At 37.3% G+C, this 26,736-nt stretch overlaps 1 protein-coding gene across 1 annotated transcript in view; it reads right to left on the bottom strand.

Annotated features, from left to right (window-relative positions):
* Nucleotides 1–1,594: 1,594 nt before the first annotated feature.
* The window catches only part of olfm3a (olfactomedin 3a), a 67,708-nt gene continuing 42,566 nt past the window's right edge, over nt 1,595–26,736 (bottom strand). The window contains exons 2-6 of the mRNA XM_038304239.1: nt 17,386–17,529; nt 15,317–15,472; nt 8,500–8,719; nt 5,266–5,372; nt 1,595–2,903 (exon numbers count right to left, since the gene is read on the bottom strand). Of these exons, the coding sequence (XP_038160167.1) occupies nt 2,226–2,903; nt 5,266–5,372; nt 8,500–8,719; nt 15,317–15,472; nt 17,386–17,529 (1,305 nt within the window). The 3' untranslated portion in view covers nt 1,595–2,225. The remainder of the gene's footprint in view (nt 2,904–5,265; nt 5,373–8,499; nt 8,720–15,316; nt 15,473–17,385; nt 17,530–26,736) is intronic.

The raw sequence follows: 26,736 nt of genomic DNA, 5'->3' as shown, positions 1-26,736 counted from the left end.
AAGTAAAGAACATGTGCTCATTAAAGGCAGCAGCTCCATCCATCCATCTTCTCCTGCTTACTCCATCAGTGGGGCCCTGGACAGGTCGTCAGTCTGTCATAGGGTAACACAAAAATTCACAACCATGCACACACATACACTCACAACTAAGGACAATTTAGAGAAGCCAATTAACCCAACTAACTGACTAATCTGTTTAAAGTATAGTTAGAACTAACGTGTTACTGCCTTTTGCAAACAAATTTGTTAAAGTGCTAGTTACCGAAAAAGCAACGTAAATAGTGTAACACATTACTTAATAATTCATTAGTCCCAACACTGGTCACTGCTCCAGCCTATCGGTCACTTACATCAGCCAATGATCATTGAAGACTCAAAATTCAACCTGCACACCTCCTGTTTTACTTTTATTCCACTTGTACTTCTGTTGCTACCATCATTGTCCAGCATCTCTTCCACCAACCACCAATTTTATAGCCTCGTGAGACCATCCTTATCTTGCAAGCTTTCAAGATTTCACTCACAGATCAGTCTGGAGACTCTCCATTAAAGAAAATTTGGAGCCGTTCACCAAACGAACTTCCAATCAGCGTTGGCTTTGAGGCGGGTTGAGGTGTGATGCAACGAGAAGCGCGACAGTTCAGTCTAAAGAACATGGTGTCTTCAGCCGATGAAACTAGCGTTAGCGTGGTTGTCGAGCAAGTTTTTATCGGAATTACAGAGTATTTCTTCACTGAAAGAAGAGCAAAACACTGCTCTGGAGGCTTTTCTCAGAGGAAAAGATGTCTTTGCTCTTCTCCCGACTGGTTTCGGCAAGAGTTTGATCTATCAATTGGCTCCTCTTCCTCGTCGCTCTGTTAGTACGTCATATGCTTTGTTGATCTGATGGTTTATTTGGCCCATCTATCACCAACATAGGCCAATCAGCTAACCAGTATTTTCGCCATTTCCCAAAATTACTTCAACGGAAGGTTCCCAGATGGATATGCGGAGCAAATCCATCTGGCGGAGTCAGGTTACCAATTTCACATCATCTTATCATCTTTTAAGACATGCTGGTCGACCTTCCAGTCGGGCAAGACTTGCTGACTGAATAGGAATAACTTTAAGAGTTTGATCTATCAATTGGCTCCTCTTCCTCGTCGCTCTGTTAGTACGTCATATGCTTTGTTGATCTGATGGTTTATTTGGCCCATCTATCACCAACATAGGCCAATCAGCTAACCAGTATTTTCGCCATTTCCCAAAATTACTTCAACGGAAGGTTCCCAGATGGATATGCGGAGCAAATCCATCTGGCGGAGTCAGGTTACCAATTTCACATCATCTTATCATCTTTTAAGACATGCTGGTCGACCTTCCAGTCAGGCAAGACTTGCTGACTGAATAGGAATAACTTTAAGTCACAATTTGTCAGATGTATGAAAAATTAGGATCTTGGTTTATTTAATTTATTCTGGTCAAAAACTTTTCAAGTTTTCATTTGAAGAACGGTGAACATTATTTTACATACTTTTCAGATTTGCTGTTATCCTGTTCCATATTCTTTTTTAAATAACTTGCAAAACATTAGCAATCAGTTTGTCTTTTTTGCTTTTATTCTTTCTTCATCAGATCAGAGTTTTTTTTTTTTAAGCACTTAAAAATACTATGAAATGTACAATGTTCCCTTGTAATGAAAATGCACACAACATCTTCTATGGGCTTTTTTATAAAAAATACAAACATTCTTCTTTCACAGAGACATTATACCATTAATAAATTATTTTAAAAAATGTAACCGTTTTATCATTTACATTGTGGCAAATGTCCGGTAGGTTGCTTTCAATCTTCAATTACAACTTTAAATAGTCTTTAAATACACAAAGAAAGCAAACACTGAAAGCAAATTTCTAACTTGCAACAAAACAACTATGTTGTATCAGGTTAAATAGGCAAATTCATGACATTCATGCAAAAGATTTGAGTTTTTTTGGCTGGAAAACCCAACACTTCGCAAATAAGGCATACCAGACTAATCAGCAGCAAGGGAAATTTGTAGAAACACTTCACTTATTGTAAAGTCACTGGTGTCCATACCCAAGTCTGCCAAAAACTACAGAGCCAAAAATTCAAAAAGCTTCAAGTAGAGACAGCACAGTCCAATTCTGATGAAAAAAAAAAACTGTTAATTAGCTGGTCCTCGTATCACAAACAGTGGTGCTTCAGTTGTTGTTGGCACACATTTAGGAGTCGTCATCCGTTTTTATGACATGAAAAAGGGTGACATTAAAGATTACCTGGTGCCCATTATTCCAGGCATACAGTGCCCTCTCTCTGGCATTATAGTCAAGCATGGAGATGTGAAAGTACTGGTTGTGGAACGGTATGTCTATGTATTCATAGGTGGAAGTCTTGGTAGAGTAAGCGTAGTAAACCTTAGCTCCTGACAGATGAGAGTTGGTGATATAAAGCGTCCCGCAGATCATGAACGATTCCCCTGCGTTTCTTTTTGAGTATTCGGTATACCATGTCTTCAGGACCTGCAATGTGTCAGGGTCTATCTGGGAGATCACAACATTACCGGCATTTTGATTGGTTGCATATACGACCCACATTCCTAGTTCATCGGCCATGACGTCTATGTCAGAGTATCCTCCCCAAGTGTAAGGGTACATGTTGTGGAAGCCGGCAAACTCCAGAGCTCGCTGGGCAAGCACGGTGCCGGTCTCAAAGCTGTACTTGACAATGATGTTGCTCTGGTATTTGTTGTAGTAGAGAGAACCATTGTAGACCATGTGATTGGTTCCCTCCCACTTAAATGGGAGGCTGTAGGTTCGAGAAACCACTCCTGACACAAAGTCTTCTATTGTCTTGAATTCACGAACAATCTTACTGTTGGTGTAGCTGTCCATGTACCAAACCTACATTAGACAGGATGGAGGGATCAGTTAGAATTACATGTGCATCTAAATTTTTCTTTCTAAAATATTCAAACCTCGTCCCTTTTTCACATTTTGTCACAGTACAACCACAAACTAGGGCTGGGTGAGTAATTATTATACTGATTATTCCAATTTTTTGCTTCTGAAGATTTCCTTTTTGCAAAATCCCTTTTCACCAATCCGTTCCTTGGGATTCCATAGCTTAAAGTGACAGCAGTTCTTTTTGTTTTATCCTGAGATTTTCTCCTCCTGACTCATAAACTAGCTTACAGTGAGATATCACCAGCTGCAAACTTTTAGTGTCTTATATTTATTAATTTGTGAAATCACGTTTCACTACTTGAATTTCATTGCTATTTAGAGATCGCCTCCCAAAAGGAATTTTTGAAATAAAATATAGTTTTTCAAAGCCAAGTATGTATTTTGTCATTTTTTATTAAGAAAACTAAGGAAGAAAAATATGTATATAAAAGTTAACCTTTATTTTATTAGTTTATTGTGCTCAGCAACATTCAAGGAGCAGATAATATGAACTTGAAGTAAAATGATCAATAGTTTTTAGCACTGTTTGAAGAAATACTCAGAAATTAAAGAAAGTGTCTGACTTATTTTCAAAGACTGTATTTCTCTAATGTTCAGTGCATCAAACAATTCTATGAAATTTTATTGCAATATTTATTGCAAGACCTACAACTTGCGATTGTATTTTCCACACTTTAGTCTGATACCTAGAAATAAAATCCAGTGGAACCAGTTGCTTCAAAAGCAGTGGCGGTTCTAGACCAAATCTACCGGGGGGCCAAATGAAGGAATGGCACAAAAAACAGGTCAATGGTTCATCGATTGCAATTTCAAGTGAACGAAAAATCCATTAGCAGCTCAAGAAACCACACATATAGAAGACATACTTCGTAAACATATCTCAGTTTGACTTAAGCTAAAAGTACAACATTTATTAGGATTATGTATTTACTACAGGGGCAATAATGAGGGCCAACACTAGTTCTACAGGGGCCCTGTTCTGTGATGACGAGAAAACATATTAGAAAACGTTTGCCCTCATGTAAAATTTGAAGGATAAAATATTATATATATATATATATATATTTTGTTTCTTGTTTCTTAGAGGTTGATGAAAATCAAGAAAAACATAAAACTATCAAATGAGCAGCCACCAGGATTATCCAAATCTGCAGATATGCAGAGATCCAAAAAACAAAACACAAATAGTGACCATCTGCTGACAGGACAAGTCTGGTCTATATGGAAGGGTGGCAAGAAAAACTTCCACTTTGAAAGCCACAGGAAGCTCTCTGTACAGTCTGCAAAAAAACAACAAAAAGAACAACAACACTTAAGGAAGAAGCTGGCCCTGTCTAATGAGGCAAAGATAAAAATTTTGTGCCACATGCAAAGGCTATACATAATAGAACCCTAACACGAGATATTAGACTTGACACAACGTCTCACTGTAAATGTGGTAGGGGCAGCAGCATGCTGTGGGACAGGTTGAGGGACAGCAGAGATGCTGGTCAGTGTTGATTGGAAGCAGAGATACTGTAATGCAGGACTTAAAGATAAACTGTTAGTGGCACAAAGTAATGAAGAATGATCCAAGGAGAATAACCCTAAAGGTGTAAACCCAGCCACAGCAGCTGCTATCATTTTAGCAAAGTCTTTCTTTGCAGTGTTAATTGAGGTGGACTAAATATAGTTGCTTTTCATACTTTCTTGTATTTGAAATCCATGTTTAAAACTTTGGATAATTGTTTTTTTCACTTCACAAATATTCACTGCATTGTGATGGATGATCACCTCCAGTTGCCTAAATTGAACTTTTCAAGCATGACTGTGACTCTGAATGATCATATGAAATCAGAATAAAATTCCTTAATGCTTGTGGTTGTAATGACATAATATGAGAAAGTTACATTTATCACTAATACAAATACATTTTCTGACACCTTATATGCTTGTCCTGTCTTACCCCACGCCCCACTTTGAACTGCAGTTAATTACATATAACTATACAACAAACGTGGTCTCTTTTAGCTAAAAAAATTATCATTTCCATCAATACATTCTGTAATTACACTGGACCACCCCAAGGGAAACCCACTTCACTTGGGAACCACTGTTATGTATAATTAAATTAGATTGGATAATAAGACATAGATAATTGTAGCTTTACTTCTTTCTTTTTGCTAAAATGATCAAAATCTTCCCCATAAGCACTTAAACTTCTTTTTTTTTTTTTTTTAGCTTATTCTGTTAGTATACAACACAAATATGAGTGCTGCTGCAAAACTCTTGGAAGGAACCCCAGTGTTTCATTACTCACCCTGTTGTTTCGGGTCGTTGCAAGCGGATCAGTCATCCAAGCTCCAAACCGGGTTCCAGATGTCTTTATTGTAACAGGTCCAGTGATTTTCATTAATTTCCCACATGCTGTTGATACAGAAAAGCAGCGATAAGATGTGCTGGGGTGGTTTCAGTCTCTAACTAGATTTCTCAAGCCAATTTCATGCCTGCGTCAACAGAGAGCATGGCCTCCTGTGCATACTAAGATAGGACTGACAACAAAATACTTAAACTCAAAGCTTAACTGTCCAATTGTTGTTTGAATCTAAGAGTTACTTAGTTTTTATCAGAGCAACCATGGACTTAAATTTGAAAACATGTTTAAAGGTTCAGAGCTGCACCGTTACTTGTACAAAACACTTTTTATAAATAAATAATTTTTTCCCCTTAACTCCCTTCTAAGCTTGAGATAACAGAGCTCTAAATGCCAGGGTTGATTTGTAATTCAAACCCAGAACCTCTGACTAATTCATAGCATTGCAACTGCTTCAGAAAAAGAGTTCTACAGTGGAAAAAGATTAACACCATGGGCCGCATCTCTTTCTCCTCATTAGGAGGCTATAAAGGAGGACATGTTACTCTTAATTGCCATCTTCAAGACATTGGGGGCGATTTTACTGTTAAAAGCCATCAATCCAAAACAACAGACCAGAGCATGAACAAAGCCTTTGTTTTTTTTTGCACTGGAATGAAAGTGAGAGAACAGCCATTAACCACTTGTTTGTTTGTTTTTTGTTAAAGGAAGAGAACATTCTAAAAAGATAAGTAGTCTTATTGCGCTGATGTTATATATGTTATATAGCTTGATTGCTCATTTCATTCACCTGTCTAGCTCTGCCCTGTTTGTCATCACTGCTCATGTGATTCACCTGCTCCTACTTCTAATTAAACTGCTTGGTCCCAGCCATCAGTGCCAGATTATTCTTCAGCCTTTGGTGTTGAGGGCTCTCTAATCTTTCTATAGTGTTCTAATTGTCTGATTCGGATCTGTTTCTGTATTTGGACCTTGGAGCCTGCCTGCCTCTGTTTGATCTGTCTGCCTGGCCTGTCTTCGGACTTTCGATTGATTCTTCTGTGGACTGAACCTGGATCTGCCTCTTGACTTCGCCCTGTGGATTATTCTGCCTTCATTCGTCTGCTTGGATTTGATCTCCTGTCAACTCTGCAGCCTTCTACGCTTTTACATCTTGAATGCAGTGTCCGCTGCATCTTGTCAGCTAACCGGCTGGAAACAAATTGTTCATAATCTACATTCGATAATATAATATACATTGGAATGAGTTTTATAGTTGTAAAGAGGAATTTATTAAAAGTGGTCTTATTGTAAAATATTATAGCTGCATTTCTAAACCTTTTAAGGTTAAATTTAGTGGAAAGACACAATTTCGCCATAAACCAGTGAAAGTCAGGTTGTTCTCATCAAAGGAATAACCTGAAAAGTTTTTCTAAGAGTCTAAGGACTCTGTTAGGAATCCAGTTTGTGTGGCCTGTTTGTTTGTTTCATCAGGTGGTGCCCTGTCTTCGCTGTCCCACCCTGCACACCGGTGGCTCATTGGCTCATTATCTGGAGGAGTATTTGAGCAGTGGACTGTTACTACATCAACGCCAGAGTGTTTGCGAGTTTTGGGTACTCTAGCCAAGCTGAGTTTTGCTGAGTCTAACCTAACTTTGTTTCTCTGAGTCTAACAAGTTTTTGTCATTGCTCCTCGGCAGGAAGCTTTCCTGTGTTACTGGAATTCTTGACCTTCTCTCCCCTGGAAGTAAAAACCGAGTTACACTGAGCAGGGGAGAACCTCCATATGTTCCGTTCAAGTACCCATCAGAAATCCAAGTGACAGCCCGCTCCATTACTCCTCCGGGTGCAATGCTTATCAACCTGTCTGCCCTCCAAATCCAGTCTGGATTCAAGGACTAACAAGGCCCTCCTCAAATGTAAGTTCCCAACCTTGCAAAAATCCAAGATTCCCACGGTACCTGAACTGACCACTGAACTTCCCTTCTCACTTCCAGTTCCAGGTCACCAGCTCACTGAGTTCATGATCCAATGCCTGTTTACTCCTTCAATAAACCTGTTAAACTTTTTCTGTGCTCTCTTAGTGGTTTCTCTGCATGTGGGTAAGATTTGTTAAACCGATCATGACAGACTCTTAGACTCTAAAGCTCTTCAATAAGAGCTTAAGAAATAGTAGGCCTTTTCCCAGGATCAGTCATTCACTCATCTGCAGGAGTCCCAGTGTGGACTCACTGCACAAGACTCCACTGCTGAAGGAGAAGCAGGCAACGGCTAGTTTAAAGATAGTTGTCGAATATTCAGAAAAGGTTGTGTGTAAATAATAACGTTTTGTTTACAGGTAGAAAGCTTCTGCAAGTCAAAATCACAGAGTTTCCAGGCACAGAGTGTCTTAAATTAGAAAGCACGGCACACATTGAAGAATTGAAAGGATAGAGAAATGCACTGAGACACTGATAGGAATCAAAAGATGAACCACATGTGGATTTACAGTTGGACAATAATCCCAAATAAACACCCAATAAAACTTTAATAATTTTTTAGAGTAATAAAGTAAAAGAGTTTTACTGACATAGTCAGTTTTTGGTGTAATCATATAATGTGACCATGTTCCTTTAAAAACTCACTTGTTTTGAGATAGCCCTCATGCTGGCTGTTCTTCTTAAAATATTGAAATATAAGTTTTAGCCCCAAGCCCAACATTTTTACTTCCTTTATTACTGTAAGCCACTGCATAGTACTTTTTGTTTTTTTCCCTCTGGTTTTTATCATATGAAACCCTTTAAATGATCTTGTTGCTGAAATGTGCTATTCAAATAAAATGTTCTCCCTCATATGTTTTAATTAATCTCAATTGCCTTATTACACACTAACACTGATTTCTTTAATATTTATTTTACCTACTGCACATAAGGAGGATTTAGAAAATCCTTTTATTTATGTATCTGCTATGGTTGTTTTTCTATATGGTACCCACTAGTATAAAATGAGGAAAGAGAAGGTATGGCTCAGACAACCTCTGGCTCTGTAATATTTCTGCTGGTGTTATTCATTCTCCAGAGCAATGCCACAGATATTTTTAATAAGACTTTAGAAAATGCTGAGCTCATGCAGGTTTCAGAATATATCAGCTACCTTGACATATGATTAAAACTCTGACTTAATCCAGTAGGGAGCAACATCTACAGTATAAACAGCACTTACTAAGTTTGCCCATGCAGCTGCGGAGCCTGCTGTCCAGTCGCAGGACTCTCTTGTAAAGCTCGTCGTAATCGTAGGCCCCAAGCTCCTCCTGGATTCCCGTCAGCACCACGGAGAGGTTCCTGATCTCCTCCTTGAACTGTGAGATGAGTGCAGCGTCCATCTTGTACTGCTCCAGCACAGGTATCAGAGGCTTCAGCTCGTCCATCTTGTCCTTAAGCTCCTGCGGGGACGGCAGCGACAGCATCAAAATAATGGGAGGTGGAGAGGGAGGAGAGTGGTGGAAGAATATAGATTGATGCAGCAGTCAGGAGGAGACTACATGCTGTTTGATGGAGTTTGACAGGATCAAAACCTACTTCAGAACATGATGAATTGTGTGAAGGCAAAACAGTGTGGCTATGTCCTATATGAAAGAAAAAAAAACAGCAGCTGTCCCCATATTAACTCTAAATATTCCGTTAAATTGAGAGATTTTATCTTTAAAAAAATGAGAATTTAATTGTTTCAGAAATTCTCCGCATATAATGTAAAAATTGGTCTGAAAACTCAAATGTAAAATATCAGAAGAAATACATGTTTAGATAATTATTCTGTTTCACATTATTTCTGCAAATTAATTAGATCGTCTGCAGTCCTCTCTATGACCTCACATATTTTCAGTCGGATTTGAACTCTGGTTCCCTTGACAGCTAGTTTTTCTGTTATAAAGGGAATCCTGTTAAGTTGTTTTTATGCCCCTGGTGCTGAAAAGAAAAGAAAATAACTTTTTATCTCCAACTTTTTAGCAGACATCTCAGGTTTTGGGTCAAAAGTAGCTCAATACACTATTGTTGAAAAATAATAACTCTCAGCAAAATAGAGAATTACAAAATGGATGAGAACACTAGCACAGCTTTAATTAACCTGTGCAAGAAGAACAGCTGCATTTTCTGCAGCTGAATGATTTTAAAGCAACACATTTGACCTTGATATTACCTTGAGATGCATCAAATGATTTTCCAGGCCGATCCAATATACAGCACTTAGTGCATATCAATGCTCTGTCTGGGCTCCTCCATCTCAAAAAGTTCATGCAATTTGATGTCATAATCATTATCATCAACTTTATTTATAAAGAACTCTAACGAGAACCAAAGCTGTACATTAAAGATAACAAAAACAAGAAGAAAAATGTACAATGGTTTAATAAAGCTAAATATCTAACAAAACATATGTAGAATAGAAACAATAAAATGTGTAACTGCAATAAAATAGATTGAAATAATAATAATAATAGAGGGTAAAAGAGAAAAGAAAAAAAAAGTAGAATTAATTTCAGCCAATATTAGATTTTTTTTTTTAAATAGACAATGGTAAGCTTGTTTAGAACCTTGAAGACAAACAGAAGAAATAAACTCTAAAATACACGGCGGCCAATGAAGAAAAGCCTAGACTTCTATGATGTGCTCTCTTTTATGTTTATCTGTTAAAAGATGAGCAGCAGCATTTTGCACCAGCTGCAGATGTGCAAGTAGGATTCATAATAACATTTAACTGGAGAGGGTTGTATCTGTCGCTGAAAAACTGTGACCCAGGGTGCTGCCTTTTGGGGGTCCAAGCTTCCCTCTTATACCAGAGCCAGAGCTGTTGAGTAGGAGAATTCTGCCAGCGGAAGACCAAGAAAGTTAGGTTGCCAGGGCGTTGTGTTGATTGCAGAAGTGCTTGGCAGCCCTTTCAAAATACAGGCAGATCTGTGCCAGACTTGATACTTTTGGTAATCGTTTCACAAAATGCACAACCATTACAAAAAGCTTACTGTTGGGAGGTTCTGTTGTAAACCTATACTGAGATACAGGGGATGTTGTCTCAGGATTAATATTGTTGTCTATTTAGAGGAAAAGTGCATGTTGTGTAGACTCACTTGACAGAAGTTTAAGGTATTGAGATTTCACACTGCTGTACAACTGGGTTGCAAGGTGATCCTCTCTTAATCTAGTTTTGGCTTTTATTATTAAATATCTTCCGTACACAAACCTAGATCTGATCTAAAATAAAGTAATATGAATACTGATAATTGTCAGGATCTGGTTGCATTGTGTTTCTACCCAATAGAGCTGCAGAATTTCCCCAGAGGGCGGAGCTGAGCAGTGTTTTCCCCCTTCGAATCAAACTCATCAGCTGGAGCTTAAGAGAAGCTGGCTGCTGGTAATTGGATGTTGCACTGTCACACCGGAGTTATCTGCTAAGTTGTTTTCCCAAAGTTTCATGGCTGACGCTAACCCTCTTTTCAGTCTTTTTATAATAACACATCCCGAGTTCCTTTATGGATCTGTCTCTTTGTGATTCTTTGGATTAATGGCTCAAACCTCTTTATCCCACCTCACTGATTACTTTCTCCAAAATGGGCAACAATGAGTCCCTTTCTTTGGAAACCTCAAGCCCAACCTGTCAGCCACCTTAACACTGCTCTGTTTATGGTCAAAGAATATTCATCGTGAGTATTTGCTTTAATCCTCTGTCATCCTTTTCTCTCACTGTGATCCGTTTCCCCATGATGAAGAACTAGTCATTTAAAATCCCCCTGTATTATAATATCAAAGTTAAACTGTTATTCTTGTGTCTTGGGAGCTTTCCTGCATGCAGATAAGAAGCCTGCCGCAAAATATGACAGCAATATCTTCCCCCTGAATAAACTTGTTGATGAGGAGTGTGTTTTTTAAAAGATGGCATGAATCATCATGTTTTAAATTCAGCTAACAGTAAGGGGCTACTTTGGAGAACAGTTGCTAATTTAATAAAAAAAAATATAACCAAGAAGGTTCCAAGTCCAACAAAAAAATACTACATAACTAAAAAATGATGCCATTGATTTTATACCTTTAACACAGGGAGCTTACTGCTACTTCTGTGTGCAAGTAAAGCTTGTAATTCTGTCTTATATTACAATATGGTGTCAGTTAAGATCATTTGTTTCATCAGCCTCCTTTAAAAGGTCTCTGCTTCTGTTTTACTTGCTTTGTTCCCCCAGAACTCCACTCTGCTATGCTCCGAACCCAATATAGAAATACTCCAACTACTGTAAAAAGATGGACAGCAGAAAGAAGAGGGTTGTCTTATATGCAAAACTTTCTTTTAGATGGTGGTAGCCAGGGGAGGCAGTGCATCTGGACCATCTGTGGAACCATCACACGTTTCAAGATTATGCTAAAGTGAAAAAGCTATCATTAGCGTCAGTTAGTGTTGCTAAGACAGACAGCTTTGTGATTGTTGCTGGTCACAACTTTGCTGCGTTTTAGAGTTAAATTGAGTATTCGATCGCATTTAATGAAAGCTAAAAGTCCTGTTTACACTCATTCATACTTACCATTTCTGTTGTTTCTTTGTGTATGTAATAGTTTATTTATAAAATTCACCTTACACAGCCCTTCAGAATCTAAAACCCTGTAAAAGATTCAAATGCAGTTCATTATATCCATAAACAAAGTGACTATTATTGCATAATAAACCCTGCTTGACTGTTGAGCTGTTGGAAAAAAAAACCCTCAAAATTATGTCACAAACTCTGCATCACACTGATAACAACATACCAAAAAACTGCATATTTGCAGCATATATATTATTGGTCTGAACTTCCATATGACTGTTTTTTTTTGCACCATGTTTTTTTATCCCACACAGTTTACATTTGATCACTGCTGCACTTTATTGAATTGAACTTTTCACTTACTGTCTGAAAAGCTGTACTAAATGAAATTTATTTTGTATACACTCTGTGTATACAAAATTACAATAAAAGTTGTCTAAGTCTGATTTTCCTAAGTGTCTAAAGCATTAGCAAGCATCTTATCACATGTAGACTTTGCTTATAAGTATAGAGTCTATACTAACAATCAACGTATAAATGTGATAAGACGTGATTAGTCTATAGCAAAGACTAATTGCTTTAAGGGCCCAAAATCATAAGTATCAATGCGCTCATAAAGAGGAGTAAGACCCAGTGGCGGCTGGTGAAAAATATTTTTGGTGGGGCTGATATAGCCTAGTGTATGTCTCCAACTAATCCGGAATAAGAATACAAATAAACAATTGGACAATACATACAATTTAACAGTAATGATTTAATTTACTATATAATAACAGTAACAGTGATGATTTGGGTCACTGTGACGGGGTTCTTTGGCCTCCAAGAATCCAGGCTCAGTCGGGTTACCGGTGTTGGTGATTTATTGTGCTCAAAAACTCAAAACAGGGTGCAAAAGAAACTAAACATGTACAAGATACTCTGGGCCTCAGCCTCCCTCCAGTTACCAGCAATGTAACAAAGAAACAGAAAACAAAAATTGCTGCTTTTCTTCCCACAGCCCTCATCAAATATTTTAAGCCCCTACAGGCTCTCTTATTTCTGATTTCTTCTCATAAATCAGTTTTGTCCATATATTACCTCCACAAACAATTGATGTACAAAAACAAATAATTTTTACAACTTAATTATTTTACACAGATTCATTGACTTATTCAATTACACCGAACTGGTGTAAAAACACACACACACGGCTAACCCCACTGACATATTAAGTGTGCACCCTCAATACGCCAGCAGGTAACCAGGACAGCGTGTGTGTTTTAAGTTAATGGAGCTACTGGGCTCAGCATGAGTGTATTGGTCCTCACAAACACAGTATAACAGGAATGTGTGTGTGGCGCGCAAAGTTAGAGGATGTGGATTCGTCACAGTCACAATAACCATGACATGAAATTTTCCTACCCTACAACATGGATGTTCTTCTGGCAAACGGGTATATAAATAAGGATCTCACCGAATTTGGTGGAAGCTTCATCACGTTCGTTACGTTCGCCATCATCCCTCTAATTGTCTGCACCTGCACTTGGGTTCAGAAGCCTGTTAAAGCGCAGTATTTTCAGAGCCCCAAGACCATTAAGTTCTGAGACGCTGATTGGCCATTAAATTCACCTAGCAATAGTACATGATTGACAGATTCTCTGCAAATGTGGTTCAGTCTGATCACAGCCCCCAGAACAGAGACGGTAGGAGTCTGTCTGTGAAAATCCACAAATTAATGACAGTAGATAGGGAAATGTAGTTTATATAATTTGTTTTGCTTATAGGTACACACTCTAGAGAGTAAAACTGACATTTATGAGTTAATTTCTAAAAATATATTTTACGTTTCTCTCTTCTTATCAGGGAGGGCGGTGCCCCAGCGCCCCCTATGGGCCGGCCGCCACTGGTAAGACCCCCTTTTTAGCATGTCTGTCTGTCTGTCTGTCTGTCTGTCTGTCTGTCTGTCTGTCTGTCTGTCTGTCTGTCTGTCTGTCTGTCTGTCTGTCTATCTATCTATCTATCTATCTATCTATCTATCTATCTATCTATCTATCTATCTACATATTTTTACTTTACCTAGTTGCTCAATTGAAATATCTAACATTTCTATTCATTTTAAACTACATCTATAACTTTAGCGACCAGCTGTTACAGTAACAAGAGCTTGCCAAAGGTTCCTAGGTCCATTCTAAATCTGTGAAAACTGGCACTGAGGAAATGCACATATTATCTTGGCTTTGTAAATAACTCAAAGTACATATCTTAAAAGATTAGTTGTTACGCTCAAATTATTGTTGTAAAGCTTTTTTTTCATTTAGACAGACATGAAAATTGCCTCTGACGATCAAGTGGGGAGTTTTGTCTTTGTTTAGGCATGCAGGGTTTCCTCCAACATATTATAAGGCTGGAGGGCGGCCAGGCTTTACTCACTCATCCACCAGGATAAGCATCATCATTGTATTTTAAATGCATTGATGTTTGAAAGTGACATAGAACAGCAGGTAAGGTTCCAGTCTAAGAGAAAACCTCCAGCTTTGATTGGTTAACAAGCTAGCTGTTATTATAGCCGAAAGTAGAAAACAATAATTCTCAGTCTCGAAGGAAACTGCCCACTAAAACAGACTGATCTCTGTCTTAGAAGGTACCATCAACTGATTTTTTTTCCCAGTTTTGTTATCAAAACTTCATCAGTCATTAGATGTGCTAACACTACAAATGCTCCTGACGCAGCACATGGACGAGTAATTATGTTGCTGTCGTTGTCAGGGCAACTACAATGTTTTATGTCATGCAGCAACGTTCAACCAATCATATAGTGTCACTGGTATGCGCAGGGCCTTAGCAGATTTGGTACCTGAGCGGATGTGGTACCTACAGAGTCTCTTTTATGTGCCATTAGGATGACAAGTGATTACACACTAGACAGATATTTTCTCTAGAAAAACCTCAAATACAAACTATAATAAATAGAAAACAGACCTACAGATTTACTTTGGGGAAACCCTACATGTTTTAAATGTAAGTTTCTTGAACTGGAATTGTTCAATGCTAATGTTGATATTTTCACAAACTAGTGCTCATAAAATAAATTGAATGCTGTGTCCAAACAATAACTAACCATTTGAGTTGACTTTTTTAAACAAATGTTTTTTGGATGACTCATTTTTACCTACACCTGTACTGAAGTAGTATCACTCAATGTTGGCTTCTCTACCCACCTCAGCCTACGCTACAGCAAGCAATGTGACCAACCTCTCCACTACGCCTGTCAAAATGTGGGTGAGCTGCTGACATGTAATGCTGATGAAATGCTGCATGGGAATTTAGTACACTTCAAATCTACTGCGTTTTAACCATGTAGCTGAAACTCATTTAAACTATAAAGAAAAACGTTATCAGGACCTTAAAGACAGCCTTTGTTAGCTTTAACGACTCATTTTCAACTTTACAGACTAGTGTTGGTTTTCTCATTGATAAAAGAATGCTACGTAATACCTGGAAATTCTTGGCCATGACAGATTTCCTGTCATCATCAACCTGTCTGAACTTCGTCCTCAGGCCTTTCATCTGGTTCTCCATCTTTATGACATACTGGAAATCCCTCTGAGTCCGCAGGTTCAGCACTTCAATGGACTGGGACATGTTCTGCACCTTAAATGAAAGAAGGTCAAGGTCAGCCAGGACCTGAAACAATCTTTATTCATGAGACTTAACTTGTAGCATGAAAGCAAAATCATTTTTAAGAATATAAAAGCACATTAATATTTCTTGACATATCTTTGCCAGTGTTTTTTTGGCAGGGTAACAGTTGTGATAATGTCACAGTTTAGACTTTAGTATTTTAAAAAGTCTCCTTTGATGCAATTTTAGAACGGTGGCAAATGAGTGTTATATATATAAAAAAAAGAAGTTATGTGGATAGAGTTTAATTTTACAGTAGATACATGAGACACTAATGAGAATATATTTTCTTATTAGCAGCATTTTTCTCATTCATTCAAATATCATAAAAATTTTAAAAAGGTATTGAATTGAGTGAATTTACCCAGTTTTCCAGAGATTTATTCATACATTCTTGATATGTAGGTGTGCAGGTTTTCGGCACAGAAGTCTGTTTTGTGTAGGAGGGGGTGATTAATGGAGCTCGGGCTACAGAAGGTCTAACTTTTGGATGTTTGAGGATTGTGTTTACTTCGTAAATCACGTTTCAGGTGCAAAGGAGGGATCAAAAACAACAGCATGAAAAACGGAAGGCAGTACCAGGACTGAATACAGATGCTCAACAAGCTGTTTTCTTTACACCAGCACTTCAGAATCAGCACTTTGTTCTCGGTGCAGACATTTTAAATATAAATATAATGAAATTGATTTAAAATAAGTTACAGATTACACACAGTAGATTTAGAAAATAGAAACAGATTGAATTATTGTTCTATGCATGGACTCTTACTGCTACAGTAGGTGATTATTAGAGATACAGCCCTAAGGTAAGATCGGCTGTGTCTCTATGGATGTGAATCAGAATGCACAAAAGGGAAGAAGTGCTCACTGAATTTAAATAAATTGACTTTTAAAATATTAGAAAAGCATCAAATTTCCATGTTATAGAATTTCATAAGTTTATTTAAACATGACTGAAACATTTGCAAAAATTAAGTTTTTAAGTTTGTATCTTTTGCTGCCTCTAAATTTTTTTTCTCTTTTTTGCTTTTAAATCTGGGATGTCAGTTTAGGTAATTTGACCATGGCCAGTTCAGTATGCAATTATTTTCAGATGCTAGTTTGAACAGGGCCCCATGAAATATTTAAAACCTGGGATACAAAACTCCACTGTTTAATCTCTTTCAGGTTTGATCTTGTTTATTCCTTTGTGTTCAAAATCTGTTTTTGTTTTTCATTGATGTTCTCTAGCAAACCTCTGTGGAATTTTCTGAAATTCATTCTAAGTAGAAGGGTTCAGTAGAAGGCTCATATATTTTGTCCTTCTGTTCAACAGTCCTGAACTGAATAACTATGCTCCTTTCTCACCTTGTTAGGCTTACAGTGTAATTATTCTCTTCTGTTTGTAAAAGCAGAGATGCATCTAAAATGTGCAGGGCAGATGCCTTGAGTTTTACACTCTGAAGATGCAACCAAACAAGACACAATCAGTTTTTTTTTTGTTTTTTTTTGCATGATATTAAATTAATTGGTTGAGGTTTCATTGCACTTTATTCTAAAAGAAGCTGAAGCATTCTAATAAAAAGTTACTAATTACTTTTTGATTTATAATTTATCAGGTTGTTTTCTAAAAATAAGCTGAACCTATAATCAAAACTCTTTTTAAATAAACTGATTGAATAAAGCTAGTGTGTACTTTTAAATCTGTTATCTTAACTCATTATTGCAACATATAACAAATGAAAAATTTATCTAAATACTGTTTAAAACATGCATAATGAATAAGATGTAAGACCAAATGAGGACACCAACACACAGACGTTGCTGGGGTTTCAGGGTTTTGGTATGTGTGCCTGTGCATGCTACAGAGGAAAAGGTAAATATCTCTTTGTAAATATGCTTACCTTCTCTAGCAGCTGTCTGAGCTGTCTGCTTTTTGCATCTCTGGAGCACAGGCTCTGTTCCGGTGCTACCACAGTGCAGATGCAGCGGCCGTCAGCATCCTGGGCTGAGCTGTACACTTGCCAACCCTCCTTAGGGCCGATAGTCTGCAGGTAAAAACAAACACAAAAACACGCTGAAGCTATACGGATGTGATCTGAATTGGAAGCCCAATGTTTGCATGTATTGGCAGCTCAGTCATTTTAATGCCAAGCTGTTCCGTATAGGCCCACCAAAAAGTTGGATAAGAAGTTCTTGATGACAAGAATGTATTCATATTCACTAAGTTGGATAATTAGTTAAACATTGTCTATTTCATTAAATTAACTAATCATATAAAATAATTGAACAGACAGGTATTAAGCATGAACTCTTACATATAGTGAAAATACATTTCTGATTAGAATACCACATCAGGCTAAAGAACATTCTCTTTTTAATGCATACATTCTGGTTAATTAAAAACATGTTTTTAAAGATTAAGGGATAATATCATATCAGAAAAAAGAGTTTATGATTAAACTCTAGTGCAGAAATAGCTCTTTAAGAAGATTGCATTTCTCAGAATTCTAAGCATCATTTTCAGTCGTTGTCCTGATGCTGAGGCACCTGGATGGAGCCTCTCTCAAAAAGCAGGGGTTTTTTTTTGTGTCTGTGTATCAACACAGTCTGTGTCCTCTGTGCAATGCTCCGTGCAACATTAGGAGACCACTAGTAGGGTTGAAATGTGGAAGGCTGTGTGAGCAGAGATGCGTGTTTATTCTTTTTCTACAACAGACTGAACTCGAGAATGTTACTTAAAATGGGATTTATCTGAAAAAACAACAGCATCCTTTAGTGCTAAACTGTATTGTGGGCTACAGTATAGGTTGCATTTATCATTTTCCAAAGCCAAAGTAAAATTTCTGATTTTTAAGCATTTTCTGATGGTTATACTGTATCTAGGAATTATATTTCATTTAAGCATATTTAGAGCCCTGCAAAAACATTAATACCAATTGACAAGGATGCAGTGATATGAAAATCTGAGGCTAAATATTTCAAAATGATATTGGTGTTTTGGCAACTACATTTACCAGCTAAATATATTTGAAACACACATTTTTATTTCAGTCCTGATTTTAAGTCCCAACTCCTTCAACACTGATAAAAATGGTCATAATGACACTGCTTTTCTGCTTTTAATAAAACACCTATAATCCTGCCAGATATCAATACCACTTGCTGCGCTTCCTTTACAAATATTTTCAAAACTATGTTGATATACTGACAATTTTAAAAATGCAGGGTTTTTCTGCAGTAGTGTTGCAGTATTTCCATTAAATAACAAATAAATAACGATTTAAACTGTACACGAAGTTCCTTCACGCGATAACTCTTAAAGAAACATTGCAGCAATGGATGTAAACACATGAGATATATCCACAGTCCAAAATGAACTTTTGGACTCACCGGCCAAGCATTATTTCTATCTGCAAAAAAAATTAAATAAAATCCTTTCATATATATTTTTAAGGGACAGATTATTTCTCTAGGGCATTATGTTAGATGCAAACAAGGTTACGGTAATGTAGTTTTAAATAATAAAGTTATAATTTAGAATTTTTTCATGACTGCAATTACTCACTTCATTCACCTGCTATTACCTCCCCGCTCTCTAATTATCATTGATCTTATTCACCTGCTTCCTATGCTATATAGTCAGTTCAGCCCAGCTATCGGGGCCAGATCATTATTTGTGTATTCTTAATTTATTCATGTTATGTTTTGGTGTCAGGTATTTATGTTTGTTTTTCATGAGAGTTAAACTCTCAAAACCCACCGGGTCGCCAGCGTTTACAAATAATAACTCAGAATGCATGAAAATTACACTGGTAAAATGCTTACCAATGTAGACATGTTAGACATTGTTGGAAAGCTTAGATTCTCCGCAATTCAACCACCTAGTTCATTTTATGGACACAGCAAGCACCAAAGCACAATTAACACAGATATAGCAGCATCTCAAAATGTACCATGACAAAGCAGCCACAAGCAAGCATGTCTTTATAACTGCTGTTCAAAAAAGATCTATTATTTTAGAAAACAAAAAAAGAACTTTGAGTCTTGTTTGAACTGATGCAGCCTGGTTGTTTTACTCACCCAATTTTCATGCATATATTCAGAAACTAGAAGGTGTTAGCTTTCAAGTAATGTATCACAGATGTAATTTGGGCTTACAGTCCTAAGTTATTTGCTTTTCTATTTGGGTATGCAAAATAGGTGAGAATTTCCCAAAATGAGGTGGATATTAAGAGGCTAAGTTCCTGGTTCATGTCGCGAGTCTTTAAGGCCAGTGGATTGGTGTTTGTCTCCTGCCTCCTGGTTGTTGGTTGCGAGTTCTGGTCCTTCTACGTGGAGCCCTCAGGGTTTTGGTTAGGAATGCAGGGTTGCTGCATCAGGGACACTTTGGACAGCTCTGAGCAGCATCTCGTTTGGCAGTCCATCGGCTGGATCCTGCCTTCTGAACTGTAAGTGACTAAGACCAGGTAAGTGACTCACTCTGAAAATCATCTCCTGTCAGATGATCGTGGTCACTTACTGGTGTTTCTCCCACATCCAGAGTGCCAGTGTTGGGTTGCGCCCTGCCCTCCTGCAGCCGCTGCAGTCCGCTTATCCTCAGCAGCCTGCATTTCTGTTCCGTTCTGTTTTGTTATTTTTCTATTATTAAACATTTAAAAATTTCCCATTCTCTGACTGGCATAAATTGTAGATATTTTTGTTACAGACCAACTTAGAGGCAACAGATGAAAACATTGGGCTGAACAACAGCCTGGTAAACGTGGTTCGCAGACTGCATTTAACATTATCTGCTAAGCTTAAGGAAGAGCTTCACAGAGATGTAAAAAGCTTCCTTAAAGATACATAAAACCTCCTTACAGCCTGTTTTCTTTCTGACATGGTCAAACAGCTGGAAGCCGCCGAACACATAAGGAGGACAACACAAACGAAAGTCTAAAACTCTGGAGAAACAGCTTCAACCTGGATCCAAAATTGAAGCTAAGATCAGCTAGTGGTGAATTCAACATTCATTACAGGGCTTATTAAGTTATTGAGACTGTCTTAATTTTTCTGAACTTCTAAAAAAAGGAACTGAGCAAGAGACCCCCATCCCCCAGGAGAAAAACTGTCTCTAACCGCGTTGAAAAGAGGTTACCTTCATGCCCTTCGAGACGGAGTTATAGGAACCACAGCCCTGCCAACCTAAGTGTCTTCATCCATAAAATAAAGTTACAGTCACTAAATCAATTATGCAAATTTTGTAACTGCTTTTGCTGAATCCTGCGAAAGGATTTTTAAGAAAGGTTAAGGCTGCTTTTTAGTTTTACTTGTTTAATTCTTTAACCTAAACTGATATAACTATCAAAATCTTTTGAGTGTCCTACAGCAGAGAGCAGATTTGGCCACTAATGCTGGAATTAAACTGCAGGAGTTTAATTACATCACTGCAGTACATTTAGATTTAAACAGTATAATCTTATGGTATTGATAAATAAGCTGCAACAGTCTCTTTCTAAATGTTTTTAGTATGTCTATCAAGGTGACTAAGTAGGCAGAATTATAGTTAAAAAGTTAAAAGATTTACAACAAAACAAATGTTCATATCTCTCTTAGTGCCTATGTCTGGTCAGGAGGCAGTAAAATGTTTATTAGCATCAGACTGAAGTGCATGAAGACTTCCTGTAAGCATTAATTGCAGTTGCTAAGCTACAGTATGATTGAGCTCTTACTGTAGGACCTACAGCTGGCCTTTATAATGTCGATAAGAAAGTTTGACTTTATTGCAAAGTGTGTAAGAGGAAAATCTTTTCTCTCTGCGGTTTGATGTTAACACAACTGGACCCTCCAATCTGGGAATAACTTGTTATTTTTCCATAGCCCATATTTACATCACCAGCATAGAAATTTGGTCCACTGTGCCATTTAAGGAGACTATGATCTGTCTCTTTAATAAAGCAGAAAATAACCACCAGTGAAAAGCAACTTAAAGGTATTATGAAGGATCTTCACAAATTTTTGAAAAGACCTGCCCTCTCTACTTATAAAAGAAAAAATGGACATGCACAACCCTGTACCTGCTCCCGAGTGGGAACGTCTATTAAACCCATGCAAGAGCATGCACAAGCCCATTTCTTCCCTTGTGCACGCTCTGTTTAAAAGTTTCTGTTTGCATTGCTCATAAAAGCTTACTTTCCAAAAGAAGATTTAAATTTTTCCACTATGTTAGACTCAACACCGGTAAGTGAAAATGGGGACGAACACATAGGACGGCCTTACGTAAACATATCACCAGAATGACAATTAGGAGGACTACTTATTTTCCTCCTGGAAAAAGAACATCCTCCACTATACCTTTAAAACCAAATACATGTCACAAATTTTGATTGTTTAATTTACTACCAGTTCTCGATATAACAAAAGACAATAACATTCATTATCAAAACGTGTTTTGTTTACTTTACTTCTCTTCAAAATTTTGACAAAGTGCCATGTGACACCAATAGTTTTGACTAATTTTAATTAGTTGTCTTGTTGGCATCAAATATTTCTATAATATTTAACCCTAAAAGTAAATCCTTTCAAAATAACTTTTTAGGTATTGTACTTAGTGGAGGATTGTTAGAGGATTGCACAAATGTCTAAATCTCTCGTGTCCTCCTCCCAAAAAAATTGGTTTTGACAAAATCTGTATTGTTTCCCCAAACAATTTATCTTCTGTTTAGACAGAAATTTAAAATTTGAATGCTAGGAAGCCAGATAGAGACCATGTTTAACATAAACTTAATTTATGAGTAGGTAGATATTAGGGATGGGACGATTTATGAAAACCGTCAGAATCGTTCGGTTCGACTGTCTCGGTTCGGTTCGCGTGTGTTGCGTTCGGTTCATGCGCTGCTCCTTTTTCTCATAGGCGAAGCCTTTACACTCCAGAGCAGAAGGTGGCGGTACTGCAACCAAAGCCAACCACCAGTAGTAAACAAGAAGAAGAAGAAGCGAAGCAGCTTAGCCGGGTGTAGCAGGGGAAAAAATCAGTTGTTGTGGAGAATTGTGTCGGAATGGCGAGTGGGAAAGAACAGGAGTTGGAAGACGCGCCAGCAGCACTTTATAGGTCTGCTGTATGGGAGCGCTTTGCATTTAGAGTGACGGCGGAAAGAAAGTTGTGTATAAAAGTGAAACAGTGTGCGAGCATTGTGCAACACATTTTGTTTACGCTAACAGCAACATGACCAACATGTCATGCTAACCCCGAAATCCCACATACTCCGTCAGCAACCCCCGCTCCGCCCCGCTTCGCTCCAGACCGGCTGCTCAGAGCAAAGCCTACAGCTCCCACTGATGCTTCGTCCGCTCCCCTCTGAGTTCCTTGGAGATGTTAGAGAGCATGCGCGAGATGATGAAATTCAAAGCAGCAAAACATACGGAAATGATCCAGGGTTTCCACGGATCATTTAAAATAACTACAATCCATTATTTTTTGGGGGATTTTTTCATTAATTCCATAAATATTTATGGGATTTCGGTGTAACAATCAACATGTATCGAACCGAACCGAAAACCGTGACCAGAAACCGTGAATCGAACCGAACCGTGGATTTTGTGAATCGTTCCACCCCTAGTAGATATGTCATGGTTTGGAGATACTTTGCTGCAGCTGGACCTGGCTTGCTTCTCGCTATAGAATCCTATGAGACTACTGTATATCCGAGGCTCGTTGAGAGAGACATATAATGACCAGTACGAAGTGAAAATCACCAAATAACAATGACAAAAACATAAATATATGAAGGAATGGCAGAGAGTAAGTAAAATGTTTAAAGTTTTTTTTTATTCAAAAGCCGACATCTTAATCTGCTTAAACTTTTTAAGGTTGGGTGCATTAAACAGCCTAAATATTCAAGAAACCTATTAAACACTATTAAAAGTGAGGAGTGGAGCAAAATGTCCTCTACCTGACATCAGAGACTAAGATGAAGCACCTAACTGTTTCAACAACTGGAGGTAAGATTAGCTATAAGGAGGTAAGGTAAAGTAGAGACATAGATGGGAACATTTCTTTTTAAAGTAATGAATATTTCATTGGGTGTTCTTAGTGTATGTTTTTAGTGTTCCAAGGTCCCTTTGTGAATATTTGCTTTTGAGTCAGTGCTGCCACTTTGTTAATTTCATATCACATTTCACCGTAACGCTTCGCTGTCACAGCATAAGCTGCAGGGCTTGTTTCATGACAGGAAAAGGAGGTTTCTAAAAGTTTACAGTCTTAATCTGCCAGGTCTCTAACGAGCTTAAAGCACCGATTTTCAGACATTTACAACCAGTTTTAGCTCAGTAAATAAATCCTTTTTTCCCCCCTAGTACCATTATAATGGCAGGCACTTAAAGACCATGCCACATCATCCTAGTTGGATTTAAGTAAGAAAAGACAATAAGCTAATTAATACACTTCCTTTTGGACTTAATGCTGTGTTTTGGATCACTGTTATGCTGCTTAAACCAAATGCATTTTGCTTCAGATCACAAACTACTGACGGGACCTCATCTTTTGGGATTTTTCTGGTAGAGAGCAACGTTGATGCTTTCCATTACATCCAATCCTCGAGGTCCTAAAGAATCAAAGCACCCTCAGGCAATGGCACTACTGCCCTGTTTAACTGTGCTAGGATGTCTTGGGCATTGGCAAGATGTTTAAATCAGCGACCATGATATTTGTGTTCAGTTAGGTTAAGGAGATTTTATCACCTTGTAAAGCTCCCATTAATGCCACTTTTGCTCTGGCCCTCTAATTAATTATCTTGAACACAGACGTTGACTGACATAAGCAAGATGTTTAGTCCTTTGGATGTTGTTCCGGCTTCCTGCCTGATCTCTTGAGACATTATTAGTTAAGAGTATTTTTTTGGGAGGATGGTTAATATTGTTATGATCTGCATTCTGGACTTTTTGGTTCTCAGTTATGCTTTAATTTATGTTATTCTGTGTTGTTGACAATCAGTATATTCTTTTTGATTATTAGTTTTGCTATGCCTTGTTATTTTTTCAGTTATTTTCCAGCACTTTTTGGTATTGTTCTTTCCTTGGTCAAGTTTTTTTTTGTTAAAGTTATTATTTCTCCTATATTTAGGTTATATTTTCCATGGCTATATAATTTTCTTAAATTATCCTCAGTCCCTTCTATTATCCTCTAGTTTCCCACTTGGTCATTCTTTATTTTATAGTCATGAGTTTTTATTCCCTTTAGCTTTACTTAAGTTATTTTCTAGTTACGAGATACTATTATTATCTCTGGCAATCCTTTGTTGCCCCTCTCTTTTCCCCTTAGCTGCTTCTGTCCACTCCTGCTCCCAATTAGCTGATTACTCCCCTGATTGTTCTGTCTCCCATATATACTCCTCCTCTGCAGTTCCTCATTGCTGCGTTCTTCATTCTTGTTTGTTTCTCTCAAGCTGTTCCTTATTTTGTCCCTTGCCTGTATTTTCTGTATTAATTATGCTGCTATCATTTCCCTCTTCATAAAATTTGCAACAAACCATCTCAGCCTTTCGTCTCTACAAACATCCACTAACTTCGACAAATATAGGTTGCACGTATTTGGTTCTAATTATAAGCAAGCCTTCTAAATAGCTTTGTAACACCCCATTTCATTCTAACAGAGGACACAATAAGTTTGTGTTTCATCGTTTCTTGAATCTTATACATGCTATGCTACATTTTAAGTGTCTTTGACTGTACTTTATTTAATTCTAAAGCTTTAGTTGGAATCTGACCTAAGTCTGGGTATGAAGGTTTAACATGGCTTTAAAAAAAACCCACAAAAACAACAAAATATGTTAATCACCTAAAGATCCAATATCATGCTCATTGATCCATTTAAAAATCACCTATAGGCAAGTCTATGATTAAATATTGGCTTTGGCACTATGGAGTGGTAAATTAATTTGTTGTGAAATATCTTCTTTTTTCTTCATACCTAAAAGACAAACACTTGCCACCCATTTCATGACATATTTGCATATCAGATCTTGCTGAAGACAGTCACAGACCTGATGAGGCTGAAAAACAGATTTTCACGACCTGAGATATTAGCCTAATAAGAAAATTGCTGCCCTTCCCAGATCAGCCACTAAAAGAGACACATAATTTAAATGTTCAATTGTTGTGCAATACCTCACATAATGCCTCCTGATACAAGAAAACAGTTTTTTTTTTTTTTTTTTTAGAAAGCTGGTGTTCTGTCAGAACAACATACGCTGTCAGATTGGCATACCTTGATCTAATATGCATGCTGGCATATGCGCAACAGAGAATAATTCGCACGTTGAATTTTAGCACCAATTAGCAAAAACAAATTTATTTAAAATTTTAAAAAAGAAAATCAGCTTTGATTATACTGTTAATTTCTGGATGTTGGAACGGCCAGGATGAGGCAAAGCCTCTAAATATAGAACCATATTAGTCAATATTCATTTAAAATAAGTTAATTTAGTAGTAAAAAAACAGTGTGCGGTAATTTAACACCGAATATTAAAAAAAATAATTGCAGCCACTAAATAAGCCCACTGTTATATTCAATGTCAGCACAGAAATGTTGTGATGTTATGCAATAAGTCAACATCAGGTAATTTTTGCAGGTAAAAATTGTTTTTACCTGCAAAAATGAAGTAAAAAGTAGGCTAGATAGTTTTGATTCAATTAAGAGCTTAATGGGGGGATAGTTGACCTCTGGGTGACCTAAAAAAATCTTTAATATCTCTGAAACCACAGCAGGCGTGTGCTGTCTGAAGGCACCATTAGACAACACAACTAAAGAGGATAACTGAGGGATGCATGAATCATACAAAATATCCCGCTGTGCATAAATTTTAAGGAGGAATGGACTATAACAGAACAAAACTCAAAAAAGTCCCCTTTGCACAATAATGCCTTTTAAAATCATGATTTAACAAAAAGACAATTACTTTTTCACAAAGAGTGATGATTTTTCTTATTTTCCCTTAAAAAAATAAAATTCTTTGAAATGTATTTTTTGGGTATTTATTCAAGTTACCTTTTTCTTTTAATAAAACTTGTATAATGATATTAATATTTTAGATAGGGATGAAATAACTACAGCACAATAGATCTAAAATGGTGTAAATATTTTTTTCACAGCACTGCATGTGGGAAAGAGTTCTTTAAAATTATTTAATAATAAATAGGATACAACACGCAGGTAAAATACCGTAGGTTTATGAAGAGAACAAATAATGGAGTGAGTGATTATGTGGGTAGACAGCGGC

Source organism: Cyprinodon tularosa, unplaced genomic scaffold (genome assembly GCF_016077235.1).
Source record: "Cyprinodon tularosa strain WSP-4 unplaced genomic scaffold, ASM1607723v1 ctg53, whole genome shotgun sequence".
Taxonomy (NCBI): domain Eukaryota; kingdom Metazoa; phylum Chordata; class Actinopteri; order Cyprinodontiformes; family Cyprinodontidae; genus Cyprinodon; species Cyprinodon tularosa.
Note: the sequence above shows the minus strand (reverse complement) of the source record. Positions and strands in the feature narration are given on the sequence as shown.